The sequence below is a fragment of the Astatotilapia calliptera genome, chromosome 19 (genome assembly GCF_964374335.1).
Source record: "Astatotilapia calliptera chromosome 19, fAstCal68.1, whole genome shotgun sequence".
NCBI classification, from domain to species: Eukaryota; Metazoa; Chordata; class Actinopteri; order Cichliformes; family Cichlidae; genus Astatotilapia; species Astatotilapia calliptera.
Window position 1 is genome coordinate 30,754,398 of NC_137440.1, and position 19,322 is coordinate 30,773,719.

The 19,322-nt window shown below is 39.0% G+C and overlaps 2 protein-coding genes across 3 annotated transcripts; both read right to left on the reverse strand.

Annotated features, from left to right (window-relative positions):
• Window positions 1-1,988: 1,988 nt before the first annotated feature.
• olfm4.1 (olfactomedin 4, tandem duplicate 1) lies at window positions 1,989-18,152 on the reverse strand. Of its 2 annotated transcripts, none has more exons than XM_080294031.1 (6): window positions 17,386-18,152; window positions 3,821-3,849; window positions 3,545-3,721; window positions 3,240-3,452; window positions 3,023-3,170; window positions 1,989-2,944 (listed from the first exon to the last, which is right to left on the reverse strand). In XM_080294031.1, the coding sequence occupies exons 3-6, from the start codon at window positions 3,551-3,553 to the stop codon at window positions 2,109-2,111; spliced, it is 1,206 nt and encodes a 401-aa protein (XP_080150157.1). In that variant the 5' UTR covers window positions 3,554-3,721; window positions 3,821-3,849; window positions 17,386-18,152; the 3' UTR covers window positions 1,989-2,108. The 2 variants fall into 2 exon arrangements, with proteins under 2 accessions (XP_080150157.1, XP_026007863.1); XM_026152078.2 differs by having other exon boundaries at window positions 3,821-3,961.
• Window positions 4,012-9,650, reverse strand: lrrc74a (leucine rich repeat containing 74A). Its single transcript, XM_080293704.1, has 13 exons — window positions 9,539-9,650; window positions 9,240-9,412; window positions 9,057-9,164; window positions 8,860-8,953; window positions 8,596-8,645; window positions 8,401-8,482; window positions 8,224-8,309; window positions 7,961-8,155; window positions 7,779-7,874; window positions 6,834-6,977; window positions 6,539-6,643; window positions 6,323-6,408; window positions 4,012-4,956 (listed from the first exon to the last, which is right to left on the reverse strand). Exons 1-13 carry the CDS (start codon window positions 9,648-9,650, stop codon window positions 4,347-4,349), a joined length of 1,941 nt encoding a protein of 646 aa, XP_080149830.1. The 3' UTR covers window positions 4,012-4,346.
• Window positions 18,153-19,322: the final 1,170 nt, after the last annotated feature.

The window sequence follows — 19,322 nt, forward strand, 5'->3', positions numbered from 1 at the left end:
CTTTGAATAAAATGCTGACTCAGCTCAATAAAATCACTATGTTTGACAAACCTATCTGAATCAAAATGCTGGTTTAAAGATTTCCTCATTAAATAGCATTAGAGTTTAAATGTATTAATAAAAGGCAGATGATACTCGAATGCATTTTCTTGTGAAAAGCTGACTGTGAGTGATTGAAAATCAATAAAGAAGGCAGTAATTGAAGACTGTAAACGAGCAGAGACAAGTGATAAAGCCACTGCTCTCATGACACAAACCTCTGAGGGCAGAAGGACTCACTGGATCATTAGATGAAGTATGTGTGAATCAGTCAATTTGGGCTTTACAGTTACCAAATGTACCAAGTCTACCAAAAGTATTTTCTATATCAGACATGATCACGTCACTCAAAGAAAGAATTTCCAGTAACTGAAGCACTTTGGATTTAGTTTATTTTTTTTGTAACAATTTCAAATGTTTGCCCTCATTAAGGTCTTTTTTGTTGAACAGCTATGGGAGATTTTGCCTGTTAGTGTGTGGTAGCACCTCACCTGTGAACTAGTTCACTATATGAACTAAATGATTTCTGCCTTTCTTGCTTTGACACACAAACATATTTATGGGGCTTTTATTTATTTGTTTGTTTGTTTGTTTGTTTATTTCACATATTTTTGAACTCTTAAATATGTTTTCACAAAAAAAAAAAACACCCTGCTATTTGTCATATTAGAAAAACTGAAAAACACTGAGGGACAATCTTGCAATGACAATTCGAATGAGTTCTTGAACAATCTTCAGACTTGGCGTTCACACCTGTAAAGTTTTGAGACGACTTGATTTCATGATGAGATACAAACATGGACTTGCACAAAGACTCAAGAGGTGAAACAATACCAGGTGTGAGAAATATTGATCTTTTTTTATTATTTATGTGGTATCAAGTCTGAATGTCTCCATCCCATATATGCCTAAGAATGCCCTCTAGTTTATTTTGTAAACACGATAAAGTTCAGTGCAAGGTGGGATCACGTTTGTTATATGCAGGAATAGAACCCTGTGTTGGGTGTCTCATTTACCCAATTGCAGAATAAGTTCTCTCTCCCTGAGTCACATTTTTTCGATATTTACAGATAAGAAACTATGTTCGTCAGAGTATTTTAAACTTTCCATCTCTTCCAGAAGGGGGGACCAATTTTTAAGCTCCTTCTGGGCTCCCCGAACTCTAACAAGTTGGTTTCTGGTTTTGTGAATGTTTTTCCAGAGTATTTGAATTCTAAATCTGACTTTGTGAAGAATGCATGGGAGGAGCTGGGTTTGCAAATTGGGGATGAGGCGTGGGAGAGGAGTCCGTGTAGGAATCATCATTGGAAATGGGGTAGGATGTATTCTCTGACTGTAGCAGTTTTTAGTCAAGTTACTGCACATACAGGATGATTATTCCATTGCACTTTAAATGCAGACATGCATACAGTGGTTCAGTTAGATCATTTATGACTGCAGTCAACACAGATGTTATAGTTTTGTATGTTCAAGGAAGTTTTATTTTTATTTCATTTTGACATTTTGTTTCTAATTCTGCATAATTTCAATTTCCAGGGTGGATTTCCACATTTGAGTTTCATTTTTATTGTGGGAAAATGTTTAGTTGAGTTTGGATCAGTTTCAGTGTTAGTTTTTTTTTGTTTGTTTGTTTTTAATCTTTTTAAATTTTACTGAATAGAGGGCAAACATCTGAGGCAAGATTGAGGAAAATGAGTACAGGTGTTACAATAAAAATATAGGTTTTGAAACCGTGGACTCACACTCTTGTAGACATGCCTATCAATGATTTGTCAGGGAAGTTATAATAATTACAAATATTGTATTAATAGTTAGCAAACTAACTAAAACAACAGATATTACCTCTACAGTAGAATAGAAGTGTTTGAAGGTACAATTAAGAACCATTTTTATTTTAATTCTGTTTTAGTTTTCAAAGTTCACAAAAAAAGACACTCATGACACTTGTGTGATGCTTGAAATCATTTATTAACAATCAAGAAGGATTAGGAGGTCATTACTCGACAAGATGAGACAATAGTTGGCTCATTCATATGATGTGATACTTCAGAAAATATCAGATCTTCAATTTAGGTTAAAAGAACTTGTGGCGCCGTGGTGGTCGTAGCCACAGCTGTGTGGTTAAACCACAGGTGATACTGGACATAGTAGCCATCATTGTACATGTAGAGCTTCTGGTCAGCGGGATTGTAGTGCAGGTTTGAGTACTTCTCTTGGAACCTCTCAAAGGGAATACTGATGTAAGTTTCCTCTTTGGTTTTAGTGTCGTACTTGTAAAATATCTCTTCAGTGATGGTATCGATTGTCCTGACCGCATACAAAGTGCCACAAACCATGAAGGCATTGCTCACACCCGGCTTGTAGATACTAGTCTCCATTTTCTCCTCTATCCCAAAAGACGCCTCATTTATTTTAGCAATGACCATCCGACCGGCAGACTGCTGTGTGGCATAGGTCACCCACAGCCCCGTCTCATCGGCAGCAAAGTCAAAGTTCTGACTGGAAAAGTATGCATAAGAGAAGCCTGAACTAGCCTTGGGGATCACCCTGGACTCATATGCCATTGTGGTGAAATTCAGTTTAGCTAACCCAAACGGGCTGTTGATCTGATAATACAGAGTGTTGTCACGGAAGATAAAATTGGTTCCTGTGCCACGCCAGCTGGTTTGTAAGCTGTGATGCTGAAAGTGGTTTCTTAAAATGAGGTTCTTGTAGTTAGTGTAGAACCTGATGTCAATAATGGAGGCACTTGTATACCCAGAGTACCAGTACATGGACTCTCTGTCTGGAATAGGTTTTGAATCTTTCCCCCATCCACCAAATTTGTAGCCAGCATTTAGATGGGCATTCAGTTGGCTTACTATGGGTTTGCTGAGCTTGGTGATACCAGTGTGTGCACATGAACCTGCAGAAGGAGACGAAAATTAGGTTGTAATCACAAAAACAGGGATTACAACTGGAATGACGGTATAAGTGAGCTTACCAATGTTGGGGTAGAAAAGCTCCTGGTGACGTCTCTCACACTCCTCTAGTTGCAGCTGCACCTTAAGGTATTCTCGGCGTGTCACCAGAATTAAATTCTTGTCGTAGGTCTTTTCCAGCCTGTTCAGGGTCTCCACCATGACTGTAATCTGAAAGATAACACAATGGATCTCCACTGCTTCTGCTGGCTTTTAAAACACCTTCAGCTCGGGACATACCTGTACACGCAGGGATTTAAGGACAGCAGTGGAGCCGTTGATGGAGAGCTGCAGGTCTACAATCAAGGCCTCCACTTGTTTAATCTCAATCTTTATCTCATTCTGTTCACTTTCACTGTAGCCATCAGGATTCTCCTCCATTTTTTCAATTTTTGCTGTGAGTTTTACGATCTTTTCTTCATATTCTGTCACTTTGATTTCATATTCCCCCAGCTGAAATTTAATTGGGAAAAAAAACATTCAAAAATGTTTTTTGTCACAATTATGCAATCTTTTAATGCACACGTTCCCTTGTGACTAAATACCTTGCCCATTTCCAGCTCCAGTTCATGTGAGATCTCCACTGCTGTCTGCTCTATCACCACCAGATCACCTACAGGAAAAGTTGAACCGGGCAGGAAGGCGTCACAGGAGCACCTTTCACCACCTCCACCTCCGGACTCATTTCTTGGATTCCCTTCACTCCACACGCTCCTCACTCCCTAAAAAAGAGTTAGATGGAAGAAGTCGTCTCACCTAAATGTGTACGGAGCTTTAAAGAATAAAGATGAATCGCTTGATCTACCTCATGCCATGCGTACCTCCCAGGCAACCGTGGAGCTCAGCAGTGCTGAGAAATACAGAGTGACGATCATTCTGCTGCAGTCAGAGTGGTTATGACTGAGATAGGTGGATCATTTGAATTTATAGATCCTCCTCCATCATATCAGAGGACACAGCACCTGTCTCAGTTCACAGAATTATTAGTTGAGGAACATGCCAGGATATAATGCTCGTTCTTATCTACAGCAAACAGAAATTAACGTCAGATGTTTGTTTACAATTATCCTCAAGAGTGTGGGCTCGCATGAGAACACCATTCCCGAATACCATGATGAAATATTATGTTTCTGAAGAAGGCCCATCCCACTCAGTGTCGTTAACTGCAAGGTGGCGAAGACATGACCGCTGATAACTTATTAAAGCAATAAATATAGATTTTTAGATAAGATTGATAATCAAATGTGTTATTTATTCATTTAAAAATATTGCATGACATAATAACCAAGGGAAAAACAAATCACATGTATAATATATCACGTAATACAGCATTATACAGTGTTCATGTCACTTGACCGTTACTGCAGGGTTCTTTGAAGCTTTGTCTGCATTCTTCTTCGGTTTCTTTTTCTTCATTTTCTTGGCTTTGACTTTACTTTTACCCTCTGACTGCTTTACATTGAGAGCGGGCCTGGATCTCGTCAGGCTGTTAGCAGTGGGGCTTAGCTTGCTGTGGCTCATCTCTGGATCTGAGCGAACGCCCTGAGCAGAGATGGACTTGTCTGGAGCAGAGCGAGGGGAATCGGCCGACAGGTTTGGCTGGGAGTACGAACGCATCCCGGAGGAGCTGGTGGGACGGTAAGGCGTGGCGCCTCTTAACATGGGCAGGTGGATGTTGCTCATGTTAGTGACAGAGTAGCGGCTGCTGTTGGACATGACAATGTGGTGCCAAGAGCTGAGAGGGGTGGCGGAAAAGTGTTGAGGGCCATTCGAGTCTTCTTTGGCACCTCCTGGAGACATGACTATGGAGCTGTGAGGTGTCACCGCCTCCACAGCACTTTGGAAGGTTTTGAGAATGCGGTCACTCTTCTGCTTCTCTTTCTTCTGACGGGACTCAAATTTCCTAAGCTGGCGGCGGTGATCCCTCATCATTTGTTTCCTTGTATCTGCCAGTCCCCTGCACAGAATGGTCAGATTATAGTATAAACATCACTGACTGCTTTTAGATTCATACGCCAACCAATTATCTACCTGTCTCTCCACAACTGCACTTTTCTGTGAAGCCTAACAACTTGAACAGCCTCTCCTACCTCACTAACAACGTCACTACAATTACTGCTTGGGTGTCCTTAATATTCTCTCAATTTCAATCTCGACAACTGGGTTCTTGTGTTCGGACCTGACAGCTTCTCATTCCACTGGCTGAGTTAGAGTTAATTTCAAAATGTTGGTATTTATCTATGTGCAGTGTGGCAGAACAATGAGGCAGTGGTTAACACTGCATGATGGTCCTAGTTTGAACCCACCTGTGTGTGGAATTTTTGCACGTTCACTGTACCCCAGATGAATTACATACAGTATAAAGCCCATCATACCCAGGCTTCTGTATGCATGAGGATCTGCTTTAACCTTATTCCAGCAGTAACCTCCCTGATCATATGATCAGGGTCTTATAATTGCCATATTTATATATTTTATGCTCATATTTAAATCTAGAGGCGATCATGTTTTTGAGACTGTAGCTTCTAAACGTTGGTGCAACCTCCCTCAGCCTGTCAGGATGGCTGAATCTGTGGTCTGCTTTAAACAACTGCGGAAAAGGGTTAGCTTTTTCTTAAACCTATGATCATTACTTTTCATGTAGTTTATAAAACACCTATATAAAAATATGAATGTATAGACCACATGGTTTACCATCTGTTTGCATGTTGAGCTACGTGGACTTCTTTAACATGTGTTTTTATCCAAACTGTGGAAGAAAAGCTCCCATACAAGTTATTCTTAGCTTATGATTCTCTCTGTGCTATACATAACTATACATATATAACACTATCACTACTTCAGTGGAGCTTCTGCGATTAGTTTGGTGTGTCTGTCTGTTTGTCTGTTAGTAGGATTACTTAAAAAATGTGATCAGATTTCTTTTCAGGCAGATTTGCAAAAAAGAAAAAACAACTTCTGTAGTAAATTATATATACAGTAGATCTGTGAATATTTGGAAAAAGCTTTTACCAGTGCGAGAGACAACCCAATATCCTAATATACCAGTCAAATAGACTTCTGCCGCAAGTGAGTGAACTTTTCAGGCTTGAAGAGGTTTTCAGCTACTCTTAGTTTTGATAGGGTCAGTTGAACTTAAGATCTGGGCAAATTCCCAGGTCATAACTAAGACACTCTATGCCCAGCTGTACTATCAGTAAACGAGAGATAAAAACAATCAAAATGTTAAAATGATAAGCTTTAACACGCCAAAGCTCCACCTTGTAACGTAAATATTGAAGCGTCAGATGTGAGTATATTTAGTCAGTATGGGAAATGCTCACCTGTAGTCCACCATTCCTGTCCTGTCCCGATCAAGTCTCTGAATCAGCTCCTCAATCTGGTATCGGTCCAAGGGAATGCTTGATTGCTTACAGTTTCACACAAAAGAGGAAAAGGGAATCAGTTTCATAGTTGCTCTCTTTATCACAGTAAACTCTCAGTGAAATGCACTGACTCTACACGGCTCCATATACAGTATCACAGTTTGTTTGGAAAACCTGAACTGCTTTCCTGAAGTCAGTAACAGACACTCTCATGATGCCATCTTTATCGATGTTTCGAAAGAAATCCCACAGCCGCAGTTTCCGCTGGTCCAGATAATCCTTCAGAAGCATTGGTAGAAGTGATTTTGACAATAATTAAATGCAGACCAACAAAATAAGTAAACATCAGAACAGCAAATATACTCTGAATAAAGAAAGAAAGAATAAAAATAAAGATATATTGTGTATATTTTCACAATAAAATTCATGCAGTATGTGTCAGATGCTCATTCGACCAACTGAGACAGACCTGAATGACTTTCATTGGATCAACACGTTTTGGTGGCTTCTTAGCCATGAAGCCTCCTACGCCTCCATACTGTACATCCAGACCAGGATGCTCCTGACACGTCACCTCCAATAGATGCACAAAGTGCTCATTTACCAGCACATTCTGTTCAGATAAAAGACAACATGATATACACACACACACATTTTGCTTCCTATGTCAAAAAAAAGGAAAAAATTACAACTTTGACTTAATATGAACACAAAATTGAACTGAAATCAGAGCAAAAAGGAGTTGCTTAAAGAGAAAGTTCCCCTTATAATTACATATGTTTAAATCTGGCCTGTAGTGCAGTTTCTCTGTATAGACTTTTTAGATGAGAGTTGCTCAGTTTCAGTGGCACTGAATATTTCCAGAAATGACCTGGTTGTGAGCAGTTTCATTACTATTTTTTCTCCATAAAACAACACCTGCTGACTGCATAACTGTACAGAAGGAAGTGTGCATTTACCCATGACGAGAACCTGGTGATTGTGACAGCTTGGCAGGATGTAAACGCTGATAATGCTTTCTGCTATGGTGTAATATCAACCAGCTGCATGTCTACATTAGATTATGTCGTTTGGTAGAAAGAAAAAAGGACGTCGTGCAAGAATTGCTCTGAATTGCTCAAGAATTGCTCGGCTCTAATTGGGTCTTGATCTGCGGAAAGAAACATAACTGTGGGTTTTTCAGATGTATTATTTGAGTGCTTTGAGCATCACAAGTCAATTTCTATTAAATGTAGACACATCTCTACAACCAATAACTCAAGAACTGGGACATTTGCACCAGAACAATTCACATGGATAAATCCGACTACAGGCCAGCAGAACAATATGTAAATTTGATTTGTGGATGCACTGTCCCTACAGCCTGTGGTAATCTGTCATGACATGGAGCAGAGCAGGATGCACAGCCACTCACACATATGTTGATCTCCTCCAAGGCAGTTTTAGGTGAGTTCTTCACCACGTTGACTAGAGCCAGTGCGCCCTCTACTGTCAAAGAGTTATAAGCCAACTAAAGAAATAGAAGACATTATCCGATATTTCACTTGAAGCCATGACTGTGATATACGTTACCCTAATGCAATTTCATCCACCCACCGTCAGGACTCTGAGTGTGTCATTGAATTCAAGACCCCTGCACAGCATGCTGGCGCCTTCATTGGTCAGGCGGTTATTGTTGAGGTTGAGATGCACCAGGGTGGTGTTGAATTTGAGGGCTTCTCCCATTGCCAGAGCACCTTCGTTCCCAAAACCGTTCCACGATAAGTCAAGGTGCTTTAACATCATATTCACCTAAATGGGAAGACTGTGATGAAATGCTGCACACAGAGTAACTAACAAATTTTGTTAATCAGCCCTACTTTTAACCCAGCGCAAAAAGCCACAGCCCCTTTCATTCTTAGATGATTCCAGCTGAGGTCCAGCACCTCCAGGCCCTCATTGTTTGCTGTAGAAATAAGAAAGCCAAGTCAGTGAAAGAATACATCTATACTGCTATTAAGAACTAGTCTTAGACCTATTAAGACGTTTTACCATACCCAGCAGCTGTCCCAAATGCTCCCCTCCTTTTCCACAAAACTCATTATGGCTCAGATCCAGTACCTTTATCCTGGAATTGGTCTGAATGTAACAATATGTGACAGGTGCAAGTAGCAAAAGAACAATTTATGAATATAGAAATGACTAAAATGGGTTGTTATGTGTGAAAAAGCAGGACATAACTGATAACTTACTGACAGAGCATCTGCAAAATATTTAGCATCATCATCAGTAAATCCATTCCCTGCAGGGAAGAAAATGCATTCAAAACAATCATGAAAAAAAAAGATCACAATAATTATCGCTGTTAAATAGACAAACCAATCAGAAACTAACCTCGACTAACCTGTCAGGAAAAAGGCAACCCCGACACAACAAATGTAAGCTGACTGTTTGTGATGCCAGTCATCTGTCACGTAACATCTGACAAGTTAAATGCATTGTCACGTGCATATTACCTGAAAGCTTCACAGATTTTAACGAAATGCTGTCCAGCAACATTTTAGCCACATACTCAGCCCCAGCAGATTTCAGATGGTTGTGGGATATATCCTGCAAAAAATGTATTATTAAAACCAAACTTGATGTAGAGCTCTCAGATTTAGACCTGAAATACACTTGTGCCCTCCAGTGGTCAACCTGCAGTCTTACATACCAGGTGCTGAATGGTGAAATTAGCCCTCAACGTCTCCATGAGGTATTTGGCTCCCTCAGCTTGAATTGAATTGTCTGCCAGTGCCAGGGCGCTTATTTGTGTATCAGTCTAAATAAAACCTGATCATCAGTTTTCTATTTAAAAGTGCCTCATTGATTAACAGCTCTTAGATTTTAAACATACCACTAAAGCAATAGCAAGTGCCTTGCATCCCAAAGGTCCGAGCCCATGGTGGGAGAGTGTCACAGCTGGAGAGTCAAGGTTTCGAATAAAGTAAGAGACCGGCACCACACCTACCAGCTTGCAGGCCTGCATGTACACCTCAGCAGTGTCCATCTCCTTGTTGATCTTATTTCCTGCATATTATAAAAGTCATAAATTAATATAACCAATGTATAGATTTATAGTAATGACTACTAAATTACTTAGTATTTAAACAAGAACCTCAAGGATTATTCCATGATTGAATTTAATATGCTCACCATCTGATTCCAAGTCTTTGTCAAACTCATCGCCAAAGCTGTCGAGATCAGTTGGGGATGGACAGTTGTCATCGTCTTTTAAGCAGAGGGACTCAAATGACGGTATCGACATTACGGCCTGTCTTTAAAACTTGTCCTTATTGAAACGGTTCCCACTCACAAACATCAGGCTGTGATGTGCCTGGTAAGAACAGGGCCTGTGAAATGAAAGGGGCCTGTACTATGCCCCGGGTAATTCTACCCCTCAGGTTGTGTGTCTTGTGTCGTTAACAATTTATGCATCACTCGGGTTACAATCCTAAGCAAAACCTACAGTTATAGTGTGCTGTAATTTAATTCATCCAATGTTATTTATTAGTACAATCTCCCACATTTACAAAATTCAACACATGACTGTCACAAGCAAAGTATGATACGTGTGCAGAGGAAGTTTCATAAAAATGTAATTTGATCTTCTTAATTGAAATTGTGACAATCCATCAGTTTGATGGAAGCAAGTGTATGTTTATGAGCAAATGCTAATGCTAACAGATAGAGCTACCAGTCGCTGCACCGTTGAAGTGTTAATATATAAAGAATTTAATGGGTCAATACTGGATCAATACTGGAGTTATTTAGCAAAAAGAAAATTGACTGCATTTCCACTGTAATGATTACTAACTGGTGTTATATGTAAGCTTTACTCCTTCTAGAAAATATGGAGCATTCACAGCCATTATAATGCTGAAAAAATCATGAAATAAATGCACTTATTCAAGAATTCACCAGTGATAGAGAAACAAGGATTAATTCATTCATTATGTCAGAGATTTATGGATTTCCACACAAGAATTGGCCAATTTCTGAATGACTGTGGGCAAGTGCAGCGCTGAGGTCTAGATGCCAGCAGATATGAGACAGCAAGCTGAGAAGGAAATTTAGTTAATCGTTTAAATTTACTAGTCAACACAAGTTTCAGTTTATATGAAGATTTAAGGAGGAAAATCCATCTTTGAAACAGGTTTCAGTTCAAATATACATGTAGTGTAGGTAGTCTCTAAACAGCTTAGAAATGAGTTTTTTTTAGATTACTGTAAACACGTAGTAAAGGCTCATAATCAAGGGAATAGGGGGGGCACAAAGTTTTAGAAACTTGCTAGGAGCAAGTGAAAGCTTTACTAGTGGTTGAAGCTGTAACTTCTACATCCTGAATTTGGCACCAAATGGACCATTAAATAACAACAGTAACCTAGCATTGTGTTTCAGCCCACGCCAGGCTGCAGAGTGCAGCTGTCTTCATTATGCTAAAAATGAATCTTTATTTTTGAACAGGAACTTGTTACTTTGTTAAATACATGTGTTTAAAAAACATGCAAACAATGAAACCTTTATTGTTTAATAAAATGCAAACAAAAAACCCTAAATTAATTAAAATGTTATTGAGTGAATATGGTGAAGAAAAGTCCAAATGTATTATTTTTGAGGGCGTAGAATCTCAGGAGGCTATTTTTTTTTTTCATATACAAATATATGCGTTTTAAGGAGTTTGTCACGGCTGGGATAGCTGTTTGCAGAAGGAGGACTCAAGTTGCAGACACAAAGCAGTGATGAGAATTACAAAGTAAACTGAACTGGGAAAGCCAGTAAGCTGACCTAAAAACATAACACAAAGGGAAGACATGAGGCGAGAAACAGAAAACAGAGAGACACGGAGAAACACTAAAATAACACAGACGAACCGGCGATGAGCACAGACCGACACCCAGGCTATACACACACACACACACACACACACACACACAAGGTAATTAGGAAATGACACAGAGGGGGGAAGCACAGCTGATCCTAATCACAAGATGACGGGGAAACACAAGCTAAACACAGTTAAGTCACACACGGATCTACAAAGTAAAACAGGAAGTTTCCAGACAGAATACAAAATCAGAATAAAACTAGAACACGAGAAAAATAATCAAAACAAAACCACTGCGTGTGCAGACTCAGGACCATGATAGTTACTTAAATACAATGAAACAATAATCTTTTTCATGTTTATTCAGAATAAAATTGTTCATTTAAAAATTAAATACCATATAAAAGCTTCTAATCTACTGGTTGTGAAACAGAGGCTTCTCTATTGGGTTTTGGAGGTGAACATAGGCCTCAAAACACACAACAAAGGATAAAGGGAGACTGACACAGATGTAGCTGGCAATGGAACAACAGGTGGGAAGACAGCTGAAACTAATCACAGATTAAAGAGACAGGGGAACCAAAACTGAACAAAACACACAGGGGAAAAGGGACTATTAAACAGGATACCTGGCAAACATTAACAAAAAATGTAAGAATATTTAACAATATCCAGAATACATTTAAGCTGGAATCACTGCCTCGTGGTTCTTTGCATCAGCCAAATTGTTAAGTTGTGGTTTAAATTCTTGTCTGTCGAATCATGTCTAGAGTCACTTCTGGCCAAATACCAAATGGCATTTATGTCATCAATGAAGCCGAGACAACATTTATCCTAGATTAACACTGTAGGACCTCTACCTTGCAATTTGAAGCAATAGAGATGAGTTTTTGACAGTTAAGCGGTGCTAAATGAAAATAAAATTAAAATAAAATAAATAAAACTGAACAGATCTAAAGGTGTTCCCGTAATTCGGGTTTATTAGAATAAAAGATCGATGAGGAAATTTTAAAAAAATATATGAGTTGGGTCAGTCATATACTCTGAATAAGTTCACTACATGTCTTAAAACTGAAACAACATTATCTGATGAGGGTATTTCCAAGCTTTGTGAGGCGGTCAAGGGATCCACATATGTGTAACAGGTGAGCAATCAGCTGAGTCTTCATCAGATGTACTGTGTGACATTAGAGATGGTAAGATATTCAAAGTAGTTCTTTTTTTTTTTTTTTTAAACCAAAATCCATTATGTTTCAAACTACTGCTATACCAAGATGCCTTCAAAGTTGTTAATCCTTTAGGTTATGGAAATAAATAGATAAAACTGTAGTTAAAGGGACCATGTTTTGGGCTCACATTGCACTGGTGGCTTCTGCTTTAGTCGTACACATCATTTCTGTAGATATTGTTTAATGATGCAATCTGTTTTTCAGGGTGGTCCAAATCAGTGTGGAGCAGAATGCACCACAGAGATGTACAACTCTCCTGCTGAACACCTCAAGACTGAAGGTACACCAGATATAGGAGGAGTAAAGTTTGAGTCAGTTTTCAACTGTTTAAAATATTTTCACATCTGTCAGCCAGGTTTGCCATTTTGATTAGGACACAAGATTTTTATGGCATTTTGTCATATGATGTTGTGCTGTTTCTTAAATTTTTTTGTGAAGAAAAAGAATGGTTCGCCTACTCCATTCTGAATTGGAGCATTAAACAGTTTAAATACTCTGACTCTGGTACCTCTTCAAAGCCGTGTGAGGTCAGTCCTCAACAAATTCTCAGCACAAACAAAACTGGAACTTTTTAAGGCTGTTGCCTCTCATAATTGGTGACAGAGTGGAAGATGGAACAGATGACTTTTACCCCACTGCATCCAGACTGCAAATAAATCGCGCATGTGCGAAGGCACTGCTGGCATGTGATGCACAACAGCAGAAGAAAAGGACCTGTGAGGCTCAGTAACAGAGATTTTATTAGAAAACTAAAGACATTTTGCCCCGAAAAATATATATTTTTCCCAATGCATCATGATAACTTCATTTCAGTTTTTTCTTTTCATCAACAAATAAAGGAGGTTACATATAAGCTACTTTTTTTTATTGCTCAAAACTTGTCTGAACACAGGCTGCACGTGTTGGTCCACTGTGATGTATGTGGCTGACGAAAACAAATTGTACAACCTAAAAATAACAGCAGTCCTGATCAAAAGTTTTAGATCATTTGAAAAATGGCAAAAAATCATATTTTGCATGGTTGGATCTTAACAAGGTTCCAAGTAAAGCTTCAACATGCATGCAACAAGAAGAAACAGGAGTAAGGCAAAACATTTTTTGAGCATGCAATTTATTAAAAACAACGCTTAAACTGAAACAGGCTGTTTTACAGCTGATCAAAAGTTTAGGACCACACCTCCAAAAAACATGGGTAAACCCCCAAAACAGAAAGTTCCAAACGTGAACTCAATAATTATTTGGTCCGCTGTTATTGTTGATCACTTCATGCAAGCGTTTCCATGAGGTGAGTGGGAACATTTCTCCAAGTGGTGAAGACGGCCACACGAAGGGTGTCTACTGTCTGGAACTGTTGTCCATTCTCAGTTGGATTTAGATCAGGGAAAGACGCAGGATGGTCCAAAAGAGTGATGTTATTCTCCTGGAAGAAGTCCCTTGTCCTACGGGCATTGTGTACCGTAGCGTTGTCCTGTTGAAACACCCAGTCGTTACCACACAGATGAGGGCCCTCAGTCATGAGGAATGCTCTCTGTATCATCTGGACATAGCCAGCAGCCTTTGGACACTCCTGCACCTCCTGAAGCTCCATTGTTCCACTGAAGGAAAAAGCATCTCCCCAACCATTGTGGCACCCCCTCGTCTGTAGGGTGTAGAAAACATCTCAGGTGGGATGTGCTTGTCATGCCAGTAAGGTTGGAAGCCATCAGGACCATCAAGGTTGCATTTTTTTACAGGCGAAAAAAAAAGGTTATATTTTTTTCTCATCAGAGAATTTTTTTTTGAAGCTCTTCACCACTAATGGCCTTAATTTGGGTTGAGGATTTTTTAGGTCTTCCACTTCACGTTTTTGTTCCATAACCCCCGGGATTAGTTAGGAAATGACCGTCTTAAATGCATCCCACCTCAGCAGCGATGGCGCGCTGTGAGCGACCCTACTTATGCAGTTCAACAAGTCGACCATGTTCAAAAAGGAAATTTTTCTTTGCTTTTGCCATCAGAACATCCTGACAGTCTGACTACCTGACAGAAAATGACAATGAATCCACAGTTTTGCACAGATTTGGCCTTTTAAAGGCAAGTGGTCCTAAACATTTGATCAGCTGTAAAACAGCCTGTCCCAGTTTAAGTTTGTGAAATGTAAGTTAAATGTTTTGTCTCACTCCCATTTCTGCTTGTTGCATGTTGTTGGAACCTTGTTAAGATCCAGCCATGCAAAAGATGATTTTTTTGCCATTTTTCAAGTGGTCTTAAACTTTTGATCGGGGCCGTATTTAATAATCAATTAGTTTCTTCTGAATGGATTAAGAATGCTTTATGTCCGCATTGCAATGCATCACAATTGTAAATCATTACACGATTAATTGTGTCAGCTCTATTAGATGTAAGATTGTATATTTGCTTTTGAAATGGGCAGTTTGCTTTATTGTGCTTTGTATTTGCTTTCAGACTGCAAGGAAAGAACGCTAATGTACACCGAGCATCTGAAGAACAACATGCAAGTGCTCCAGCACATTGGATCCAAAACCTGTTCCAGTTCCTCAGACACCGTCAGAGACTGTTTTGAAAGCCCTCTACTATCAATCTGGAGAAAAAGAAACTTTGCCAACCACTGCAAGTATCAAGTGTTTTAAATTTTGTTTGACTGTTTATTATGTACTTATTTGTTTTTGGTTGTATTAAGTTTGATATTAATTAGATCAGTGCCTTTTTAGTCATTAATTTGATTATTAAATATAAACTGTTTAGGGCAGCATGGTGGCACGGTGGTTAGCACTGTTGCTGCACAGCAAGAAGGTCCTGAGTTCAATTCCACCATCAGGCCGGGGTCTTTCTTTGTGGTGTTTGCATGGTTAATTGATTAATCCAAATTGCATAGGTGTAAATGTGAGTGCGAATGGTTGTCTGTCCCTGTGTGTTAGCCCTGTGACAGACTGGCAGCCTGTCCAGGGTGCACTCCGCCTCTCGCCCTATGAAAGCTGGGATTGGCTCCAGCACAACCCTGAAAAAGGATAAGCGGATGGATGGATATTAACTGTTTAATTTAATCATTGTCTCTACTGGTTTTTATTAATGTTTCTAGCAAATTATGACAAAAAGTCAAAGAATGTAAGTTTTATGCCTATTAGCCCTATTGTGTTTATTACCTCATTTGTTGGACCTTAATCTTTTTAGACCACATTCTGGCTGCAACAGCTGCCAATAATTTCGTGTAAATATGAACTTTTGAATAAAAAGGCATGTTTTGTATTATACAGTTCTTCTGTGCTTTGTCAATAGGAGACGGTAAACAAGCTTATTAAAATGTATTTAAACTGGTTTACTTTATAATAGTTTTTTATTTCAATGTAATAATTGTACAAAAACCAAAGTTCACTGTGAATTTTACATTTATCAACAAATATACCGTTATGTATTCTGCATTATCACTATATTTTCCACGGTGAAATTCTGGCAACCACAGCTGCCAGTATTTTACCGTAATATTCAACTTTTTAGGTATGATACCGTATTATTTTATACAGTTTCACTATATTTAACAAAGTAAGACTGTAATCAGGTTAACGGAATGGCTGTTGTTTTCACATGAATTTATGTTTAAAAGTTAAAAGTTAGGGTTTTTTTGTTGCTCTTGTTTACTTTTAAGCCAAAAATAAAATAAATAAAGCTACAAGGTAGGGCTGGGCGATATAATTTCAAGCATGTGCGGTAACGATATATATCACGATATATATTCTTTTCTTCTGTATAACCACACAAAAAATCCTTTCATTTTCTCAAAAATCGAGAGTGCGCCTTATGTATGGATTCTGGTTGTGCTTACTGACCACGAACCGATTTCTGCGTGCAGAAATCTGTTAAAAATGTTTTAGTACAACTTTGGCAAGCCGCACTGCTTGATGGATCGTCAGAGCATTACGGCTGCTGTAGTGAGGAGCTTCGTGGAGTAATCAGGGTCCAAAACTCCTTCCTCTTCAGGTCCCAAAGTCAAACGAACACTGAGAGTTAAAAACGGTCTAAATTCTTCCATCTTTAATAAAATCATCAGCGTTGCTGCTTTATCGGGTGTAACAATTAAGTTTAACATCCAGGCATCCATGAAAACAGAATTTATTAAATTTAAAGGAGTTAGAAGTTAACAGGAAGTTAGCTCGCTAGTTTACACCTAAACATTTCATAGCATGTTCTGACAGAGATTTTTGAAGCTAATTAAAACGTACAGCTCTGCTATCACTTCCAACATAAATGAAGACAGAAAACTAAACAGCAGTGGCGTTTGCAGGGTTACTGAAGTTGGACTACCTGCTATATAATGATGTGCTACGTGATTGCTAGCGACACAGCTATGTTAGCATAACATTAGCACAGTGAAGCTGGAGGATGAACGCCAACTTTTTTCCACTCGATAAAAGTTAACGTGAGGGATTCTGGTGGTCAGGTACAAATGCAATCGCATAGCAGGATGCTGTACACGGGCCAAACTTCAGTCAGGAGAACAACTGAGATTATTCATCCACAATACGAGGTTAGTCATTAATATACTGCAACAACATGGGAACAGAACAGCTGCGAGACAATTCAACATTAATGAATCAATGTTACGGAAGTGGAGGAAGCGCAGTTTTTGGCTTTCCCCATATTTCAAAAGTGCTTCATCTCTTTGCTATGACTGTCGCCCAGCATAATTTGCAGATGATAATGGTTTTAGCTGCAGCTATGCTTTCGACCAAAACAGGCGCAGCTTGATGACATCATCAACATGCGCTATCGGATAGAGCGTCAAAGTCGCTATCGTTGGCCAAATTTATATCGTTTCTATCGCCCACCCCTACTACAAGGTTTAATATTGAGAAACTTGAGGTGGAAAATGACTTGAGCATTGTATAATTCAAGTAACATACATTGAACATACCATCAAAAAATAAAATAAATCATAACATTAAACTCACCTTGCTAAGTTGATCAGGCTTTTTCTTCATCCCCTGAGACCAGCTGCACTGAATCATCACCAGCTTTCCTCATCTTTTTCGCTCAGTGAGGTCTTTCCTTTCCTTGGCCATTCCTCTGCCAGCTGCCTTTGCACTGGAAAACCAAAGTGTGTGATCACAGGTGAAGTAAGGGATATTTTTTCCAGTGCAGGGTGTAGAGTAGTGATGGTAAATTTGATTCTTTTTACTGAATCGAATTTTAATGAGTCGCTCACCAAAGTGAATCGGTTTTTTTGAGTCATTTGATTCACTGAGTCAGTTGACCAGAGAGTGCAAAAAATTTACATTTTCACTCAAACTTAATTTGTCTCTCTTTTCATGTAAATCCCACTGCTAAGATGAATGATTCTAAAAAACAACCCAACTATTTTATGGAGCATAAAAGAGCAAAAACATTTCTAAAATTAAGCAATTTCCTATCAAAATTGCTTAATAAACATTTATTTTGTTTATTTTTATTTTATTAGTATTTTCCTTAAATGTGTTAAATATATATTTTCTCATCTAAATGTCCACTGAGCTGTGAGCCAGGGGGCGGTAATGCGCCTTAACATTGGTTGCCAACCAAGAAGAAGAAGAAGCTGTGAGCCAGGAGGGAGGGGGTGAGTGAGTGAGTGATTCGTTCGCTCGCTCTATGATTCAGCACAGGAGGGAGGGGGTGAGCGAGTCCTGAGTGATTTGCTTAAGCTTACGATTCAGCACAGGAAGGGAGGAGGTGAGTAGCTCAAATGTGTTGTTAGCATGTTAGCAGAGCGATGCTACTGTGAACCGAGGAGCTATTTTCTTGATGTGAGCTTCTACTCAGGGTTTTTTCTTCCAGTTCAGAGCAGAAATGCTTTTGTTAAGAAACTGGCTGTTGTTTTCTTCCCCCCCGCAATTTTAATTATAAGCTAGATATATTTCTACTAAGCAAATTAGTTTGCTAACAGAAACAGGGATGAGTCAGTGAGTCAGTTGGGCTTGTGAATCATGATTCACGAGTCAGTAAAGTGATTCTCGAGTATTGAACGATTCGTTCACGAATCGAACATCACTAGTTTAGAGTGCTCCATTTGGTGATAGCTGTTAAACAACATTTCTAAGGATGTTGAAAAAGACAAATATTTCTGTTTACTATTAGGCAAAATCATCAAATAAATCACATTTTCAACAAAAGTTAGAGCGAAGGCACAGTTACAGGGAAAATGTGTCTGTCTGTGACTAAATGTACTGAGGTGAGTAATTTGCTATCAGCCTGCTTATTGATTCATTGTACTGATGCTACAATGATTTGTACAAATTTTGGAAATCTACAATAACATTTCTAAATAAAACTGATGATGTACAATGTTGTCAAACCACCTGATTTATAATATTGTCACTTAAGAATAAGAAAAGTAACAGTCTTCAACACTTGCAGATAACAAACTCACAGATTCTCACCTCACGCTCGATGATACCAAACGCATCAGCAAAGAGCTCATCAACCTCCAGGACACTTACAAGACTGCAGTGGAAACCATGAATGATGCCAGGAAGCAGCTGGACAGTGAGATGAGCCGTCAGACACAAACCAACTGGGAGCTTGAACACCAGACAAAAAGAAGCAATGACTATAAAAGTCAGATGGAAAAAGTTACAAAGGAAATTGAAGCCATGAGAACACGCTTATCAATGCTTAGTAAGACCGGTTTCATTGTTTCTGTATATGATAAAATTGTAAAAGCATAATGATTTATTTCATAATTTTTTATAAAGGTGGTATTATTTTTTGGAAACAGGCGATGGCTGCAAACACTGTCCTGCAGGATGGATTTTAATGAACTCTGTATGTTACTACTTCCCCTTGAAGTCAAATGAATTCAAAACATGGAAGGAATCCAGAGATTTCTGTCAGCTGCAGGGAGGAGATCTTATAA